Below are 15,339 nucleotides of genomic sequence, written 5' to 3'. Positions count from 1 at the left end.
TTTTCTAAATAATACTACAAAATTTTGCCATTCACAACATTAGTTCATATGACAGTTTAAATCTCAACTTGCTTGCTTAAATATAGTATTTACAGAGATATTAGACCCACTTCTGTAAAAAAAAAAAATTTTTTTAAATGGTTAAATATACTTTTAAAAAAGGAGACAGCTATTCTTCAAATTATTCACAGTAGAGTCTCAAGAATTCCAGAACCAGCTTTCAGAACTAATAATTATGAATAAAACTGTAACACTAGAATACCAACAACTGTAGTGTTAGTGCAGGAAGTGTTTGTCTAGCATTTCTAGCATTTCTTAGACTTGTAGAATCACAGAATGGTTTGGGTTGGAAGAAACTTGGTTCCAACTCCACTGCCATGAGCAGAGGTTCATTCCAAAAGACCACATTGTTCAAAGCCCGACCTCAGACACTTCTAAGGAACAGGGCAGCCATAATTTCTTGGGTTGACCTGGACCTGTGCTTCACCACCCCCACAGTAGAGAATTTTTTCCTAAGGTCTAATCTAAACCTACTCTCTGTCAGCTTGAATATATTCCCCTCTGACCTGTCTGTCACTCCAAGCCCTTGTAAATAGTCCCTCACCATCTTTCTTGTAGACTCCCTTCAGGTACTGGAAGGCTGTAGTTAAGTCCCAGCCTTATCTTTTCTAGGCTGAACAATCCCAATTTAATATTTGCTAATGTAGTTTAACCACTGTGAGGCTGGAGGTATAGATCTACATTATTTTACTTTCCATAATGTTAAACTTGCTTTATTCTGCTTCTTATTTCTACTAAAATATTATAACTTTAAAGTATTTCTACTGACTTTACCTTTAGTGCCCTGATTTAAAACTGAATGAAGCAAATTAAAAGATTTTCACCATTTCATTGGACTGTGGGATTAGACTTTTTAATATTAGTAATATATATGTGATTAAATACAACTGGATTTTTAATAATAGCTGATTGTTGTTTTAACCATTTATATGAGATGTACTCTTTCACAAACCTCAGTGGTTCTTAAAATATTGCTGCATTAGCATAGCAATATTAAGGTATTGCTGCTTTAGCATAGCAGCATCAGTTTATTTGTTTCCTAACTTGCATATTTCCAGTAATCTTAAAATATTAACTTGTTTATATTTGTATTTTGTCTTCTTATTTGATTGCATAAATATATACAAAAAAATATTAAAATGTTGCACTGGAAAAAAATTGTTACTATTTTTTGATTAATGATGCTAAGATACCAGCTCAAGCACAGTTCCACAAAGCCTATTTGTAGCTCCATTTACAGATGGAGATATTTTCTTTCTACCTCACCAAAAAATGTTTGCAAGAATGGCATCAAGTGGATTGGCTAGAAACTTCCTTTTTCTTGCTTACATTCAAACACAGTTTGGTTTCAGAATACAAGGTTTGTTAGATATTATATACCTGGGTGGTGCATCCTCAGCTGTTCTCAAACACATAAATTCTCTGCAGTATGGCACATGCTAGTAAAAACACATGGAACATGTATCAATTGAGGAGCTATAGCAGTAGTTTTATTATTCTGTCTCCTCCCCCGGTGCAAATGTGAATCTATTTGGAAATCAGAATATTTGCAAAATGGTTCAAGTTGCTACAAGGCCCTGGGAACAAAATTCTTGTCCGTGATTTTCCACTCAATTTCCCAGCCTTCTCTATGTCAGCCATTGAATGAAGTATTTGTTCTCTCTGTGAAAAAGCTATTTTCTTCTACACTACTATCTGCTATAGTAGAAGACTCCCCTACTCTTCAAAGTGCTTGTATGAGTGGATTGGGGGGGACAAAAATAGAGTTGATCTCCCTTCAAGAGAATTTCTTCTGAGCAAGTTTAGTTCATTGGATTTGTGTACTTTAGTGACCATACTGGTAATAAAAGTAAGTTCAAACTATCCAGAGTCATATTTCTGGCTGCAAATATCACAGAAATGTGCAATTTGAGGATACAGTCTGCGCTTTTCCTATTTTAAGCTTTGACTTTTGGGGATAAATTAAAGGGAAAGTTCTTCAACTCAGTCATTAGAGGCCCAGTCCTTTTACCCTGGCCTGCTTAAGAGTTCTCACATTGACTTTAGTGAGTGCAGAATTCAGGACTTTAACTGGCAGAATCCAATAATTTAGTGATGTTTCTTGCTGGTGGCAAGTTGGCTGTATTTTTCTAGTCCTCATTGATACCTTATGGTGACAAAGATGACACAAATGTTTGACTCTGTGAATGATCATGGATTTTCTTTTGTTGGAAAGGTTTCAGAGAAGCCTACCTGAAAAATTCCATTAAATGGCAATGAAAACTCTCAAGTGAATCCTGTTATAATTAGACAATGTGACCAAATATTTTCTTTTTATTCTAGTGATAGTTCTTGGATAATATAGTCTTCATAAATGTGGAATGAATCCTTGGTAATATTGTTCAGGCTCAACAAGGTTGTGAGGTTGTGCTAGCCATGTCAACAGACCATGCAAATAGACTGTGACTGCTTACATGATATTAGTTCCACCATCAACAGAATCAGTAGCCAAAAATGTTAGCATTGACATCTGACGCTAGAAGTTCCTGCCTGCAACAAGTTCTTTCTGCAGAAATTTCAATTGAGTAGATTGGAGAAAAATTCTAATAACACTTCTAGGATGGTTAAAAAAAGAAAAAGAGGGAGGTCACTTGGAAAAAAGTGTGAACTATGTTTTCCTGTGTTTTCTTAATTGGAAAAAAAAATTATCTGACTTTGCTATGGTCAACACATGAAGTAAAAATTGTATTCCTCTGTCTCAGAAAAGGCCTCGTATTTTTTCTGGGTTTTTTTTACAAGTGTGAAATATTTTGTTAGTTTTAATGATAGCCTTTTGCGGTCTGCTTCAGATGAGGACCATCTGAAATTTTTTGCAACCATTCAGACAGGGCTGTCCAAGCTTAAAATAAATAGGTGTAATGACATAAATGATATTGTCTTACTGTTATACAAGGTCTCTCACAAAATATCTCATTAAATCCATGGTCTCTGAGCTAAATGCAGAGGTACATTGACCCAGGAACGAGGGCATATTGACCCAATGATTTTCTGGTGTCAGATCTGGAACACTCTCTTGCATTTAATCCCCATTTTTTGTCTAATTAGTATTAGGAAATATGAAGCCTTATAGGGTGATGCATCATTTTTTTCCCCTATGATTTTCTTGCTCATTAGTTTTGCATTTTTTCCTGCTTCTGAAGAGACATAATTACAACTGAGTTTATCATATCTAATGATTCTGCACAGCATTCATTTCTTTCAATTTGTAATGAGCTGCCAAGGTCTTAACTATTATTAAACACCATGGCAAGTCCACACTTCAATATTAAGGTGTTTAACATTGAGACACCCTTTTTAAAGCATCCTGTCTGTGTAAATCTGTAGGGTATAACGTTCACTTGCTTTTTAAGGAACATACACTTGCTGTTTAAATTTTTCATGCTCAGACTTTTTATCATTCTCTAATTTCAGAAAATCTGCAAAGCTATGAACTGAGAATTACCAAGGTATCAGCTCAATAGAGAACAAATCAAAGCAGATATTAAAGTAAAGTTATGGGGCAAGGGAATAATATCCTGGAAGGAAATAACTATTTGCAGGAAGACCCAGATTTGTTCTACTGGCTTTGATATCCAATGCTGCTAATTTCCAAATTAATATCAGTCTCATATACCTATTTTTGTCAGTGTTTCATCTCTATTTAAAAGGAAGGGGTAAGAGACTATTGTCTAAATCAGAAGTTTCCCTGTTGAAAGAAGGTAGAACCTTAAATATTAACACAAACATGAGCACAAGATAAATAAAAACCAATTTTCCCACCTATTTACATATATTTTCATTATTCCTTCATGGATCATCTTCATTATATCCAAGACATAACATTTTCCCACCTGTCTCCAGGGAAATGTTTTCACATGAAAACATAACTTCTTGATGATGCACCTAAGCATAATTTTTTGTTCAATTAACCTTTGTCTTAAAGATCACACATTTTATATTTTACATATTTTTATTAATTGCTTATATTAGATTTCACACAGATATATACTTGAAATATAACATTAAAATTAGACAGTGACCTTGGTTTTTCAGCGGTAAAGTTAGGTTTCTGCAAGAAAAGAGTTGCGCCCCAAGTTTTCAAGACCCCTAATTTGTGATGATCTGTACAATTCTGGCAACACTTTTCATGTTATTCCAGACTACCTGAGAAGTAAAACTTTAACAGAGCTACTGAAATGAACCATGAATTTCTAGAATGAAATATTTTGAGGTTAAATGTGCTTGTATTACAAATTGATGTTCTAAGCATAATTTGGAGTGAATTATCCTAAAGTAAATATTTAGGTCAAATTACTTTTAATTTGAAGTGTGAGAAAGAAGCCTAAGTAAAGAGAGTGCGTAGTAATGAATGAGACATCTGCCAACACAGCAATGCAGAAAAATAGTGCAGACACAGGCACAGTCTTGCTGTCTTGCAAGGAATGGCTTAGAAAGCCCTGGGGGAGAAAAAGCTGGAGGTGGGAAGCAGAACTGAAGCCATTGTGGAGAGGAAGAAGTTACACTCTTCCTGTTATGACAGGAAATGCAGACAAATGTGCTTCCTGACCATTTGCTCAGCAGGGAATGAAATAGTCTTTGACCTTTACCTTATGAACATTTTAGCAGCACAGAACTTATAAACATGTTTTTTACTATAAACATATGTTTGTACCTGCCAGAACTGGTGATAGCATACCAACAAAAAAAAAAAAAAAAGTCAGCTTTTGTGTGTATTGTATCAGCTACTCTGTATTTGAGATTATCTTTTTTGCCTAAAATTTATACCTATCTGTAGATCTGTCTATAATGGACTTAATGATATCTTTCTATTCAACAAAAGGAAGTGAGGCATCAGAGATTAGCCTTTCTTATTCTTTCATTCCTGTTTGGTCTTGGATCTTAATTTATAAGTTAAGGCGAGAAGCATATTGATACTGGCTGACCTCCTAATTTCTGAGGTTGCTGTATCATCTTTAATTAATATATCTTTCAATTTTATCCCTCCTTTCTTTTTTTACACAGGAAAAACTTACAAGATTGACCCTCATGACTTGGATTTGGGCAGACTGAATAGTATCACTACTTTAAGTATTTGATCTGGTATTTATGCACAAAGATTCTTAAAATGTGGTGTAACATACAAAAACTTATTTTTTATATGGGTTAATCATGAACATTTTATTTGTTATGGCTGTAATTTTAGAGCATCCTCTTAGAACTCCTCTTTATCTGGACTATTCATCAAGTCATAGCACAATATGGTTGGGGCTTTCTGGGACAATAGCTCATTTACCAGCATAAATCAATACTGTCTCATCTCTGTAAGTTGTGCTGGAGGGTTATAAGAACATGGAAGTAGTCTGCTGAAAGTCTTTCATTTAATGCTGTATGCCCAACTATTGCATAAAGGAAGGTTTGTCTAGATCAAATTCTGCACTGGTGCTGTTTGCCACTCCCATTAGAAAGTTATTGTAAAGATTTCTTCAGCCAGACCTCTTCATATGACAAATGGTTCTAAACAAAAATCAGAGGAAAATAAGAGGAACAAGGGAAGAGAGAATATGACAATAGTTTTTGCCTCACCAGTAGTTATTTGATGTTTCAGCTGGATAGGCTTAGGTGCCTGCCAGTGGCATTTTAGTGAAGAGCGCCTCTGATTGCATATGGCTAACTTGGCTTTATGTTTGAAGTTCAGTAGACTGCTCATGTATTACCTCCTATTTATCACATACATCATACCTACTGTGCTTGCTCTAGTCCCTGTGTCAGAAATTCAGACATTCCAGATGAAATGCAGACAGATAACATTTTGACAACATGGTGCCATTATCAGATACCTCTGTGTATCGGTGATCTCTCTTCATATGTTTAATGGTGGGAAATCTATTTGGGATGCATTTGTGAAAATTCCGTGTCTCTCATTTTCCTATGTCAGCAGCTATATATCTGTATAGTCAGAACAGAAAGAAGTAAGGAGGGAACTGATATTCTGACACTGGCTGGACTGAATCACTTGAAACATCATGGGACTGCTGCTTTGGAAACCGTGTTAACATATGTGCTGTGACAGTGGCTTATATGGAGTGATGTTATGGTTCAGCCTCTCATAGTTTGTGAGATTTCAGAAAAAAATTACTCGAAGAACCCAAATAAAAACTAAAACTAAATTGAACTGAACTAAACTAATCCCAAACCAACTCCCATCAAAAGAAAGACACACATGGCAAAAAATAATGTATCCTTAAGGTTGTATTCATTAAATTAGAATATTTATGGATGCTTCTGTTTCTTTACTGGTATATTAAAATCTGTAAGAAGTAAAAAATTGTTGTTATGAATTTACTTAAAGAAACACTATTTCCAGGTGTGAGCATCCCCATTTACAAATCACATAGCTAATTTAAAATTTAGACAGAAAAATTTGTAATTGCAACAAAGTGACAGTACCTTCTAATTTATATCATTTAAGTAAGTTTTATTTAATAATGATTAAACAAGAAAGTCTTCTCTCTACCAAATTGTTCTCTAAATTGAGCATATCATTGTGTGAAATGTGCACTCGAATTCAGACTCTTTACAGCTTTACTTGCAGATATAGATTAGGCTATTTGAAAGCTGTTTCCATGAAGAGCCAGAGTTGAAGTTGAAAATCATCCTTTTAACAATTCTATTTATTCAATGCCTTTCTTTTAGAACATTTCACCTTTAGTTAGAACTCCATCCAAAATATATTATAAAACTCACATTGATTAATATAAAGGAAATTGAAAGTTGACTACTTCACTCTACATATTTTAAATCAAGTAATATCTTGATTATGTCACACCATACAAAATCATAAACATTAATGCTTATTCATATACAAAAATGCTTCAGACTTTAGTAACCTATTGTCTTGGTACCACTATTCTTCTTAAAAGGACAATTACATTTAAAATAAATAAATAAAAACTAAATAAGTAGAATAACTATAGTTTTAAGACAAACATAAAAGACTAGTGAGTTTTGAGTTAATGCAAAGAGATAGAATTAGGTTATTTTTGGTAGGATTCAGAAATAATTTTGGTAATTTCCACACCCTGCTCTTTTTCAATATATATAAAGCAATGCATTCAAGCATCTCAAATAAGTATTTAGAAATTGTATCATTGTCTAAAAGCTCATCTTTTATATACACATGCTTAAAAAGATTTTGAAGACCATTGAATATTGGCCTCCTATCTGTTCCACTTCCACTCCACTTTAACTTTTCATAATTTTCAGCCCATCATTATGACGTATTCTATCCCAAAAGGACCTCCTAAACTGCATATTATTCTCCTAAAAATAAGTAGATTTGTTACCTGAAAAATTGCAAATTAGCAGTGATTTAGTTAGCAGGGATAATTAAGCATATGTTCATTAATATTGTCAGGAAATAACATGTAGTGATTTGATCCTTGCTGCTGAAAAATTAAATGTTACAGAGACATTGAAGGGTGTGCATTTTTGGAGGTGTCTTATTTGAAATATATTGATGAATTTTCTCATTGTTTGTATGTTTCCCTTCAGTGTCACTAGCATTGTTTATCTCAAATGACAAAGTGACATTGTCAGTTGTTATATGACACTACTGAGTATTTTGAACACAAATTCTAATTACAAGACTATATCAACACATGAAATTTTTGGTGATGTAGCTACAGTTTCTGTGTTCATGACAATGTGACTGTCTTGTTGATTCTCAGCACTAAGTCAGTTCAAGCATAATCAGAGATTTTTCAGTGAAAATTCCACATTGCCTTCCAACTAGACAAAAGAGAAGTTTTAAATAATTTATGCAATTTTTACCTCTCAACAAAACCTTTTCAATACTAGAATATTATCTTATACCTTAGAGAATATTTGTTAGATGGTGTTTAATTTTAAATTTTCTTAGTGTGGGCAAGAATGGTTAACATAGCACATGGCGAACAAATTGGACAAATAAAGTTAAGGAATAAACAGTTTATTTATATTGCTCACAAAAGTATTTTGGCATATGGCATATTCTTCTTCCTTATGTAGCCACATAGAAGAATGCATGCAAAAAGGTAACTTTGTTTTTTAAATGGCGTGAAGGATATTAGTCATTTTTTCTGAAGTCATTGACATCACATTTCAGTATACATTTGAAAAGTTCTCTATTATAAACTGTTATCAAAGCATAATAAATTTCCATCTATGTATATGGATTTTGCATGTGTAAAGATAAACCACTATGAATTACATATTCAAAAATTAAAATTCCAAATCACAAGTAGTGAAACAGTATTAGACACAATTTACTTTAATTCATTAATTATCAGTTACAGAAGGCATTATCTGGTCAATTTAGAAAGTATTAGGAAGATCAGGAAATTAAAACCATATCAAATTCAGAGCAATTATAATTATATATTAAAGAAAGAGAAAATTAAGATCTAGATTATTCATTGTTCTGGTTTGGGGGGTTTTTTCACAAAAATATATTTCCATAAAATATAACTCTAACCAGTATCATTCTGGTGATAAGTATTATTAATTAAGTATCTGCTGTGCAGCAGAGCTAGGTGGTTTTTCAAAATAGTAAGGAGTTTTACTTTACAGTAAACACAAACATTGGCTTTAAGGATTTTGTTGTACTTGTGTGGACTTGAATGAAAAGCATGCTAAATGCAGAGATACTCCACCTACAACACTGTGGTGAAAAAGTTGACTGAAAGGCATATGAGATGCAGAAAAATATGTTGAATTAGTACATTTAATTTTCTGTATCACTAATTATTTCTAAAATGAGCATATATATATATATATATATATATATATATATACACACACACATAATATACACATAACTATATAGATGTGTGTATCTTTCAACCATTAATTGTATTTTTCTGTAATCAGAGAAATCATTAAAGGTGTATTTTGAAGACAAGGACATTATTATTGTTGTTATTATTATTATTATTAGTTATAATTTGAGTGAGGTTTTGTTACCTATCTCATTATTCATTCCAAATATCAAAAGTCATGATAAACAAATTTAGAAAGAACTGTAAATTATGCATATTTGAGACTGGTGCTGTAGAAAGTGGTTTTTTAAAATGCTTGAATAATTTTGAATTAAAATTGAACACATTTTTTTTTCTCAACAGTATGTTGACTGAAGTTAAAATTATTGAAGTTAAAATAAAAGGAATAACATTTAGTATGCCTTTGAGAGAATAAGTGTTCACAGCATGGACACAAAACCTCATCTTTCTGAGAGAATCTGACAAATAGGGATTAGCAATAATTAGGAAGTCACATTTTCCTTGGCCTATTATGTTGGGATTTTAAGGTAGTCTGGGGTTACACTTAGCATTAGCTTGTGACAAGTGTGACAAGAAGTGTAACAAGTTAAAACAGAAGCCACATGAATCTCACACAGACAAATCTTCTTGCCTCAGCATTAATGTGCAGGGGTGTCACTGTTTATGGGTATATAAGGGATGGTAGCAGGCTGACCAATAAACTTGGTTGTGTGCCTGTCCTTGACATACCAAGTACCTTGACCATGTGTTAAATTCAATTAATTACAGGCTTAGCAAAACCATTTTTTGTCTCAAAAATTCTTGTCAATGAAAAATATGTAACAGAAATTGCACATATGAAGAAACAGAGAAAATTTCTACCACACAATTAGCTTAAATAACTCTTAGAGGTTTCATGTTTCATGACACATGTCTTACTGGAACTTGCGACCTAGCGCAGAAAAGCAGATAAAAAAATTGTTTGATGTGCAGGTCTTTCATTGTCAAAACAGTCCCTGTGGATAATTACGGTTTTGAATAGAATAATTATAATTTTCTTAGTGCCTGTATTTTGCATTATGTAGGGGCATTAGCTGGCCTACCGAGAACTTACAAGCACATCCCTGTTTCTTTCCTATATAATATGACCTAAAGCCCTTTGTACTAAAAATGCCAGAACATATTCCTAAGCATATGGCTTGAAATGAAATAAAATATGATAAAATAAAATATAAAATAAAATATGTAAGTGTTCAGAAAATACTTTGTTTCAAAGGCTGCTGACCAGATATTTTCTTCTTTCATGCTTTATAATTCTCTTTTCTCATGAGTGCCATTTTTGACACTAGATATTTCTTCAAAAGTATCATGGGTGTGTTTATATGAGCAATATATCTGTTTTGCAATACTGAAATGCTTTTTAAATAACTTTTTTTTCTTCAAAGTTAGCAGGAGTTGGAGGTCTTGAAATCAAATTCAATTGCTATCAGAATAAAAAAATCAGAATTGACTGCACTTTTTCAAAGTATTTACAGCTGCTCATCTGGCATGCATTTTGCAAATGTTGATGGGAAAGATGTATGCCATCTAAAAAATATCTGAATTTGAAAGTTAATGTTGCAGCATCAACACTTCATAGCACCAGAAATGAAAATACCCCATGGTCCTTACCTGTATCTCAAGTTTCGTGCAATGATAATTAGGTATTTCTCACATGTGTAATACATACAACCATGCATACATATCCTATTTTGGAGCTCTTTTATGTTTATTGATTTGTTTTCTGAGCATGTTCAATTCGAAGACAAAGCAGTCAGACATTATAGTTTAGAAAAAAGGAGAAAGACTGCAGAGAGCAACTTGTGGATTTCTGATGGACCTTTTTTGCTTTTCTTTCCAGGTGACTTTTACGAAGAGGAAATTTGGGTTAATGAAGAAGGCTTATGAGCTTAGTGTTCTGTGTGACTGTGAGATTGCCCTAATCATCTTCAACAGCACCAACAAACTGTTCCAGTATGCCAGCACGGATATGGACAAAGTGTTGCTGAAATATACGGAGTATAATGAGCCACATGAGAGCCGAACAAATTCAGATATTGTTGAGGTAAGACTTTCTGTTTTGGTCTGAGATGGACATGCTCCAAGTAGACTATACCTTCAAGTGACAGAACAAAACAGTGGTGTATTGGAGGTGACAAAGCAGGAAATCCACATCTTTTGTGAGCAGTTTTATCCTTCTGAGAAACTTCTGCAAAGGGATTTCTGCTCCCTATTTTCCAGGTTTCTGTGCTGCTTTGTCACTTTGTTGCATTAATCCTCTCCATGCCTTGACCACTACCTACCAGCTGAATCTTTAGAAACAGCTGACATGTTTAGAAACTTTTGTTGGTGGAATTTGACTGCTTCTTTTACCTTTTTGATTGCTTACAGAAGGTGTCTAATAAAATGCAAAAGAAAAGTTGGTTGACAATCTGCACAATAAAAATATATCGGCTACTCACACAGAATTATTACTGTTACTATTATTGTTACTATAATATTAATAGTCACAGTATCAAAGAAATAGTGTCAGAATGCTAGAAACACTGTTTTTTTTTAATTATAAGGAGCAGGTTTTTATTTACAATCACTGAAAATTATTAATTTAAGTTTAAAATTTTAAAATTTAATATTCTAATATTTGTAGAAAATTCAGTTTACTTCTCAATCCCATTTGGATTCAATCTATGCAAAATATATGAAACCTTCAATGATCTTCCTGTTATTAACAAAGCACTCATATCTTAGACAGATATCTAAAAAATGGGTTATGTGACCTATAGAACTTCTGTTTTTAAAGTGCATGATATAATGGTATCAATTAAAAACATAATAGAAGGATGATGACATATCTTAAGGTCAGTGAAAATGTACTCCTGAATATGTTGATGTATATACCTAGTTTACTCCAGATTATAAAGTTAGTTTCAGATTTTTGAATGATCTGGATGTTGTCTGAAATACAACTTTGATACTTTTGGAATCTTCACCAGGGTTAGTCATGTTTTTGAGACTAGCAATATAAGATAGTGAGTTATTTATACATAAAATATTTAAAAGGATACGAAGTTCTGTATAATAAGGATTTTTATACTTGTTGCAGAGTCCCAGTTGCTCCACCTTAGATGGGCAAAGACTGCACACAGGAATATATATCACTTCTCTTTCTATCCTTATGTCAGTATCTAAAAAGTTACTCTTTTGCTTCCCTCCTTATTTCCCTCAGATTCTGTCCCCATTGGAAAAGGGCAAGGTTCTGACAGCAGAAAAAAAATGTATATGAGTTAAGACTAGAAGGAAAGCGCATAATTTCTTCCTCCTCTCCATCATTTCTTTTCCTTCTTACTTAAGGTCTTTTGTCTAGACATAAAGCCTTTCCTGCCACCCAGATCTGGGAAGTCCAAAAGAATTCAAAGTCTATGCCCAGAATAAAGCCCTGTCCTCTTTTAGTGGCAAATGGCCAGAATATTCTTAGCAGAAGAATTTCCTGTGATCTTTTCTTTTTCCTACAGGCTTTTTTGTGGAAATAGGTGAAAATCGAGTTAGAGATTTATTGATTGCTTTACAATGAATTAATGCTTTTTATCATAAGGACAATGGTTTTCCAGTAATCTTGAATGAAAACTTAAAATTACAAATAATGTTGAAATTTTCAGAAAGAGAATTCACTGGACCAGCAAATTCCCTTTCTGCATAAACAGTGGGCCAATTTGGATAGGTTGATCAGCAGTCTATCTATACCCAAAATTTGGTGGGCAACTCTTTTCTCTTTTCTAGAAGGAATATAAAAATTGAAAGAAACATTATTTAAATTGAACAATAGACATAAAAGGCCAAATTAAGTGAATGCTCTATCAGCTCTCAGTTTGATTTTCTGTTACATTTTTCTATGTTCTGTCTGTAACATAAAATATTTAAACCATATCAGTACTGGTACAGTTTAAGAATCCAAGGAGTCCTTCTCCAGCACGTAGGTTTTGAACAAGAATTCCATATTATTCCAATGCCTTTAATGGATAATGAACATCACAGTTACAAGTACAGTAGAGGATAGAGCTTTGATAAATACCTTGACTCTTAGTGCAGTTTGGGTATATTTTCAGGTACAGGATAAAAATCTGCTACACATTTAAGCATTTTAATTGATCCATTAAACTGATCAATTACACATTACACATATTTTCCTTGTAAGGAGTCCATCTTCTTTTCTATTTCAGGCAGCTAGATTTCACACATAAAAGTTTTTAATCTTGTCTTCCAGAGCAATCAACAGCAGCTGAGAATTAGCCAATATTATTGAATCTGAACATTTTAAACTAAATGTCTATTCCATAACTATATTTCAGCAGAAGATAAGGCCATAGCTCTGCTCATAGATTTCTGCACAGTATTCAAGAAAGAAAACTTTTTTAGGCAGATTATGAAAATTTGAAATATAATCATAACCATAGAAAGTCTTCAATTTAGTATCTGATTCCTGTTCACATTCAGCATTAATATTAACTATTTAGTTACTTTTAAGTTGTGGTAGAACCGTTTTATCTGTCATTAAAATGTGGTGTCAGTTCTTTGAACTACTATATTCAAAGAAATTTAAAAGAACAGCTCTCTAATATGTAGTTAATTTCTTTTAAGTTAAACCACTGTTATTCAAATACCAAAATTACATAACTTTTCTTGTAGATCTGGCTAAACCTGTTAATTTTATTAACCAAAGGTTTTCAATATAATTAGTGGGATTAATTATGTTAAGCATTTATGAAAAAGTGAGTCTTCAGGCCATAACTTGTTACTTAAAGTAACAAGTAAAGAAGAAAACACATTCATATATCTAACATCACACTGCTTTTTAACAGAAAATTTAAACCCAATTTAGAGGTATATGATATCAATAAATCTATCTTGAAAAAAAATGGAATGCTAATAGAGAATTATAAAGGCCAGTTACTGCTATTCTTTGAGGTTTTCTGGCTTAATGATTTAAAAGAGCTCTTACTTTCTTTACATATGTATAAATTTTATTTGCATGCAATAAATATAACTAAGATGATGTTTCCAGTTGCTTCATCAAAGCAAAGTTGGTTAACATGCTATTTGATATATCTGAGTTCTTCACATCACAAAATTGTCTACCAGGTGAGTGTGTTTCTGTTAAGACCCAGTAAATATGCCTACAACATACATGGGCAAGTAAAGGTCAATAAGTACTCGTGAAGGAGAAAATATATGCTTTCTACACTCACATTTATCCATTTCAAGCAACAGTTACAGTTATTGAGCATGGAGCTATGCATTAACATATGGGAAACAAATAAACCAAACAAAAAAAGCTAACAAAACAAAATCAACCAAACAAAAAAGGTATATTCTGAAACTTATGTTTAGCATTAACTGGATTCTTAAATTTGAAGCCATTATGCCCTCACCCAAACTATTCATACAACAGACATTAATTCAATTTTCCTCCTGTTAAAAATTGAGCATTAATTGCTGGATTTAGTAAATCTTTTAAGGAACAGCAGAAACTGTGGTGAATTCACTTAACACAAAGGAGAACTATAACATTTCATCTTTATGCTAACCTCCAAGTCTGTATGTAAGTTCCAACAATAATATGTCCAGCATAATTGTATAAGACTATGCAATAACTTACTTTTGAAAGTAGGGAAGAAAAAAATGTCAGCATTTTACAACAATCAAGTACAGTCAATACATTATGTATTCTTTGGATTTATTAGAAATAAGGCCAGACCCTTTTCTTGTTTCCATAAAACAGAAGTGGATGTATCAAAACTTATTTTAGTGATAGCTCACTGCTGTGATTAACAATAATCCAGTTCTGCAACACTGTAAACTCACTACTTAGGAGCTCAGGAAGGACCTCAGCCTTAGATGGAAGGGTTCAGATTTCAGAGCAGGAATCTGGGGAAATGTTTTGTTGCAAATATAATTAAAAGTCTAACTATGCTACAGAAATCTGTTGTGATTCTTCATCTAAGCCATCAAGTCTTTGCTGATTTAAGCTGAAATCTGCCGGTTTTCTCTCTCATTGTCCCTTTTTCCTTCTCATTTCTTTCATTTCAAAGCATCAGCTACTGTCTTAGCTTTAGAAGACCTCTAGTAGTTTTCACTAACTCTTGGTTTTGACTCTGTCTCTGGTGTACTGAGTTTAATATTCTGACCCTTGCTCTGTGTGCACATAAAACATTCTTCCACAAATCACCCACTACTTTAACTTTCAGCTCTTTTTAAACCCTCAGTCCATCAGTTTATTTGACCCTGCTGCTCTTTCTCCACCTGACTTCTCTTCATCTGCTGATTCAGTGGTCACTACCTTTAGTTCAAGTTCCCTTGCTAGGTCATCCCTTTCAAATTCATCCCTATCTCCCATTTTCAGGCAAACATTCATCCATCTCCCCAGTTCCCC

At 33.1% G+C, this 15,339-nt stretch overlaps 1 protein-coding gene across 11 annotated transcripts in view; it reads left to right on the top strand.

Moving 5' to 3' along the window:
• Positions 1 to 15,339, top strand: part of MEF2C (myocyte enhancer factor 2C) — a 118,088-nt gene that overhangs the window by 45,571 nt on the left and 57,178 nt on the right. For all 11 annotated transcript variants that reach the window (XM_021541585.3, XM_021541583.3, XM_021541580.3 and 8 more), the window contains one exon: positions 10,774 to 10,977. In XM_021541585.3, coding sequence (XP_021397260.1) covers positions 10,774 to 10,977 — 204 coding nt within the window. The remainder of the gene's footprint in view (positions 1 to 10,773; positions 10,978 to 15,339) is intronic.

Source organism: Lonchura striata, chromosome Z (assembly GCF_046129695.1).
Source record: "Lonchura striata isolate bLonStr1 chromosome Z, bLonStr1.mat, whole genome shotgun sequence".
NCBI classification, from domain to species: domain Eukaryota; kingdom Metazoa; phylum Chordata; class Aves; order Passeriformes; family Estrildidae; genus Lonchura; species Lonchura striata.
Note: the sequence above shows the minus strand (reverse complement) of the source record. Positions and strands in the feature narration are given on the sequence as shown.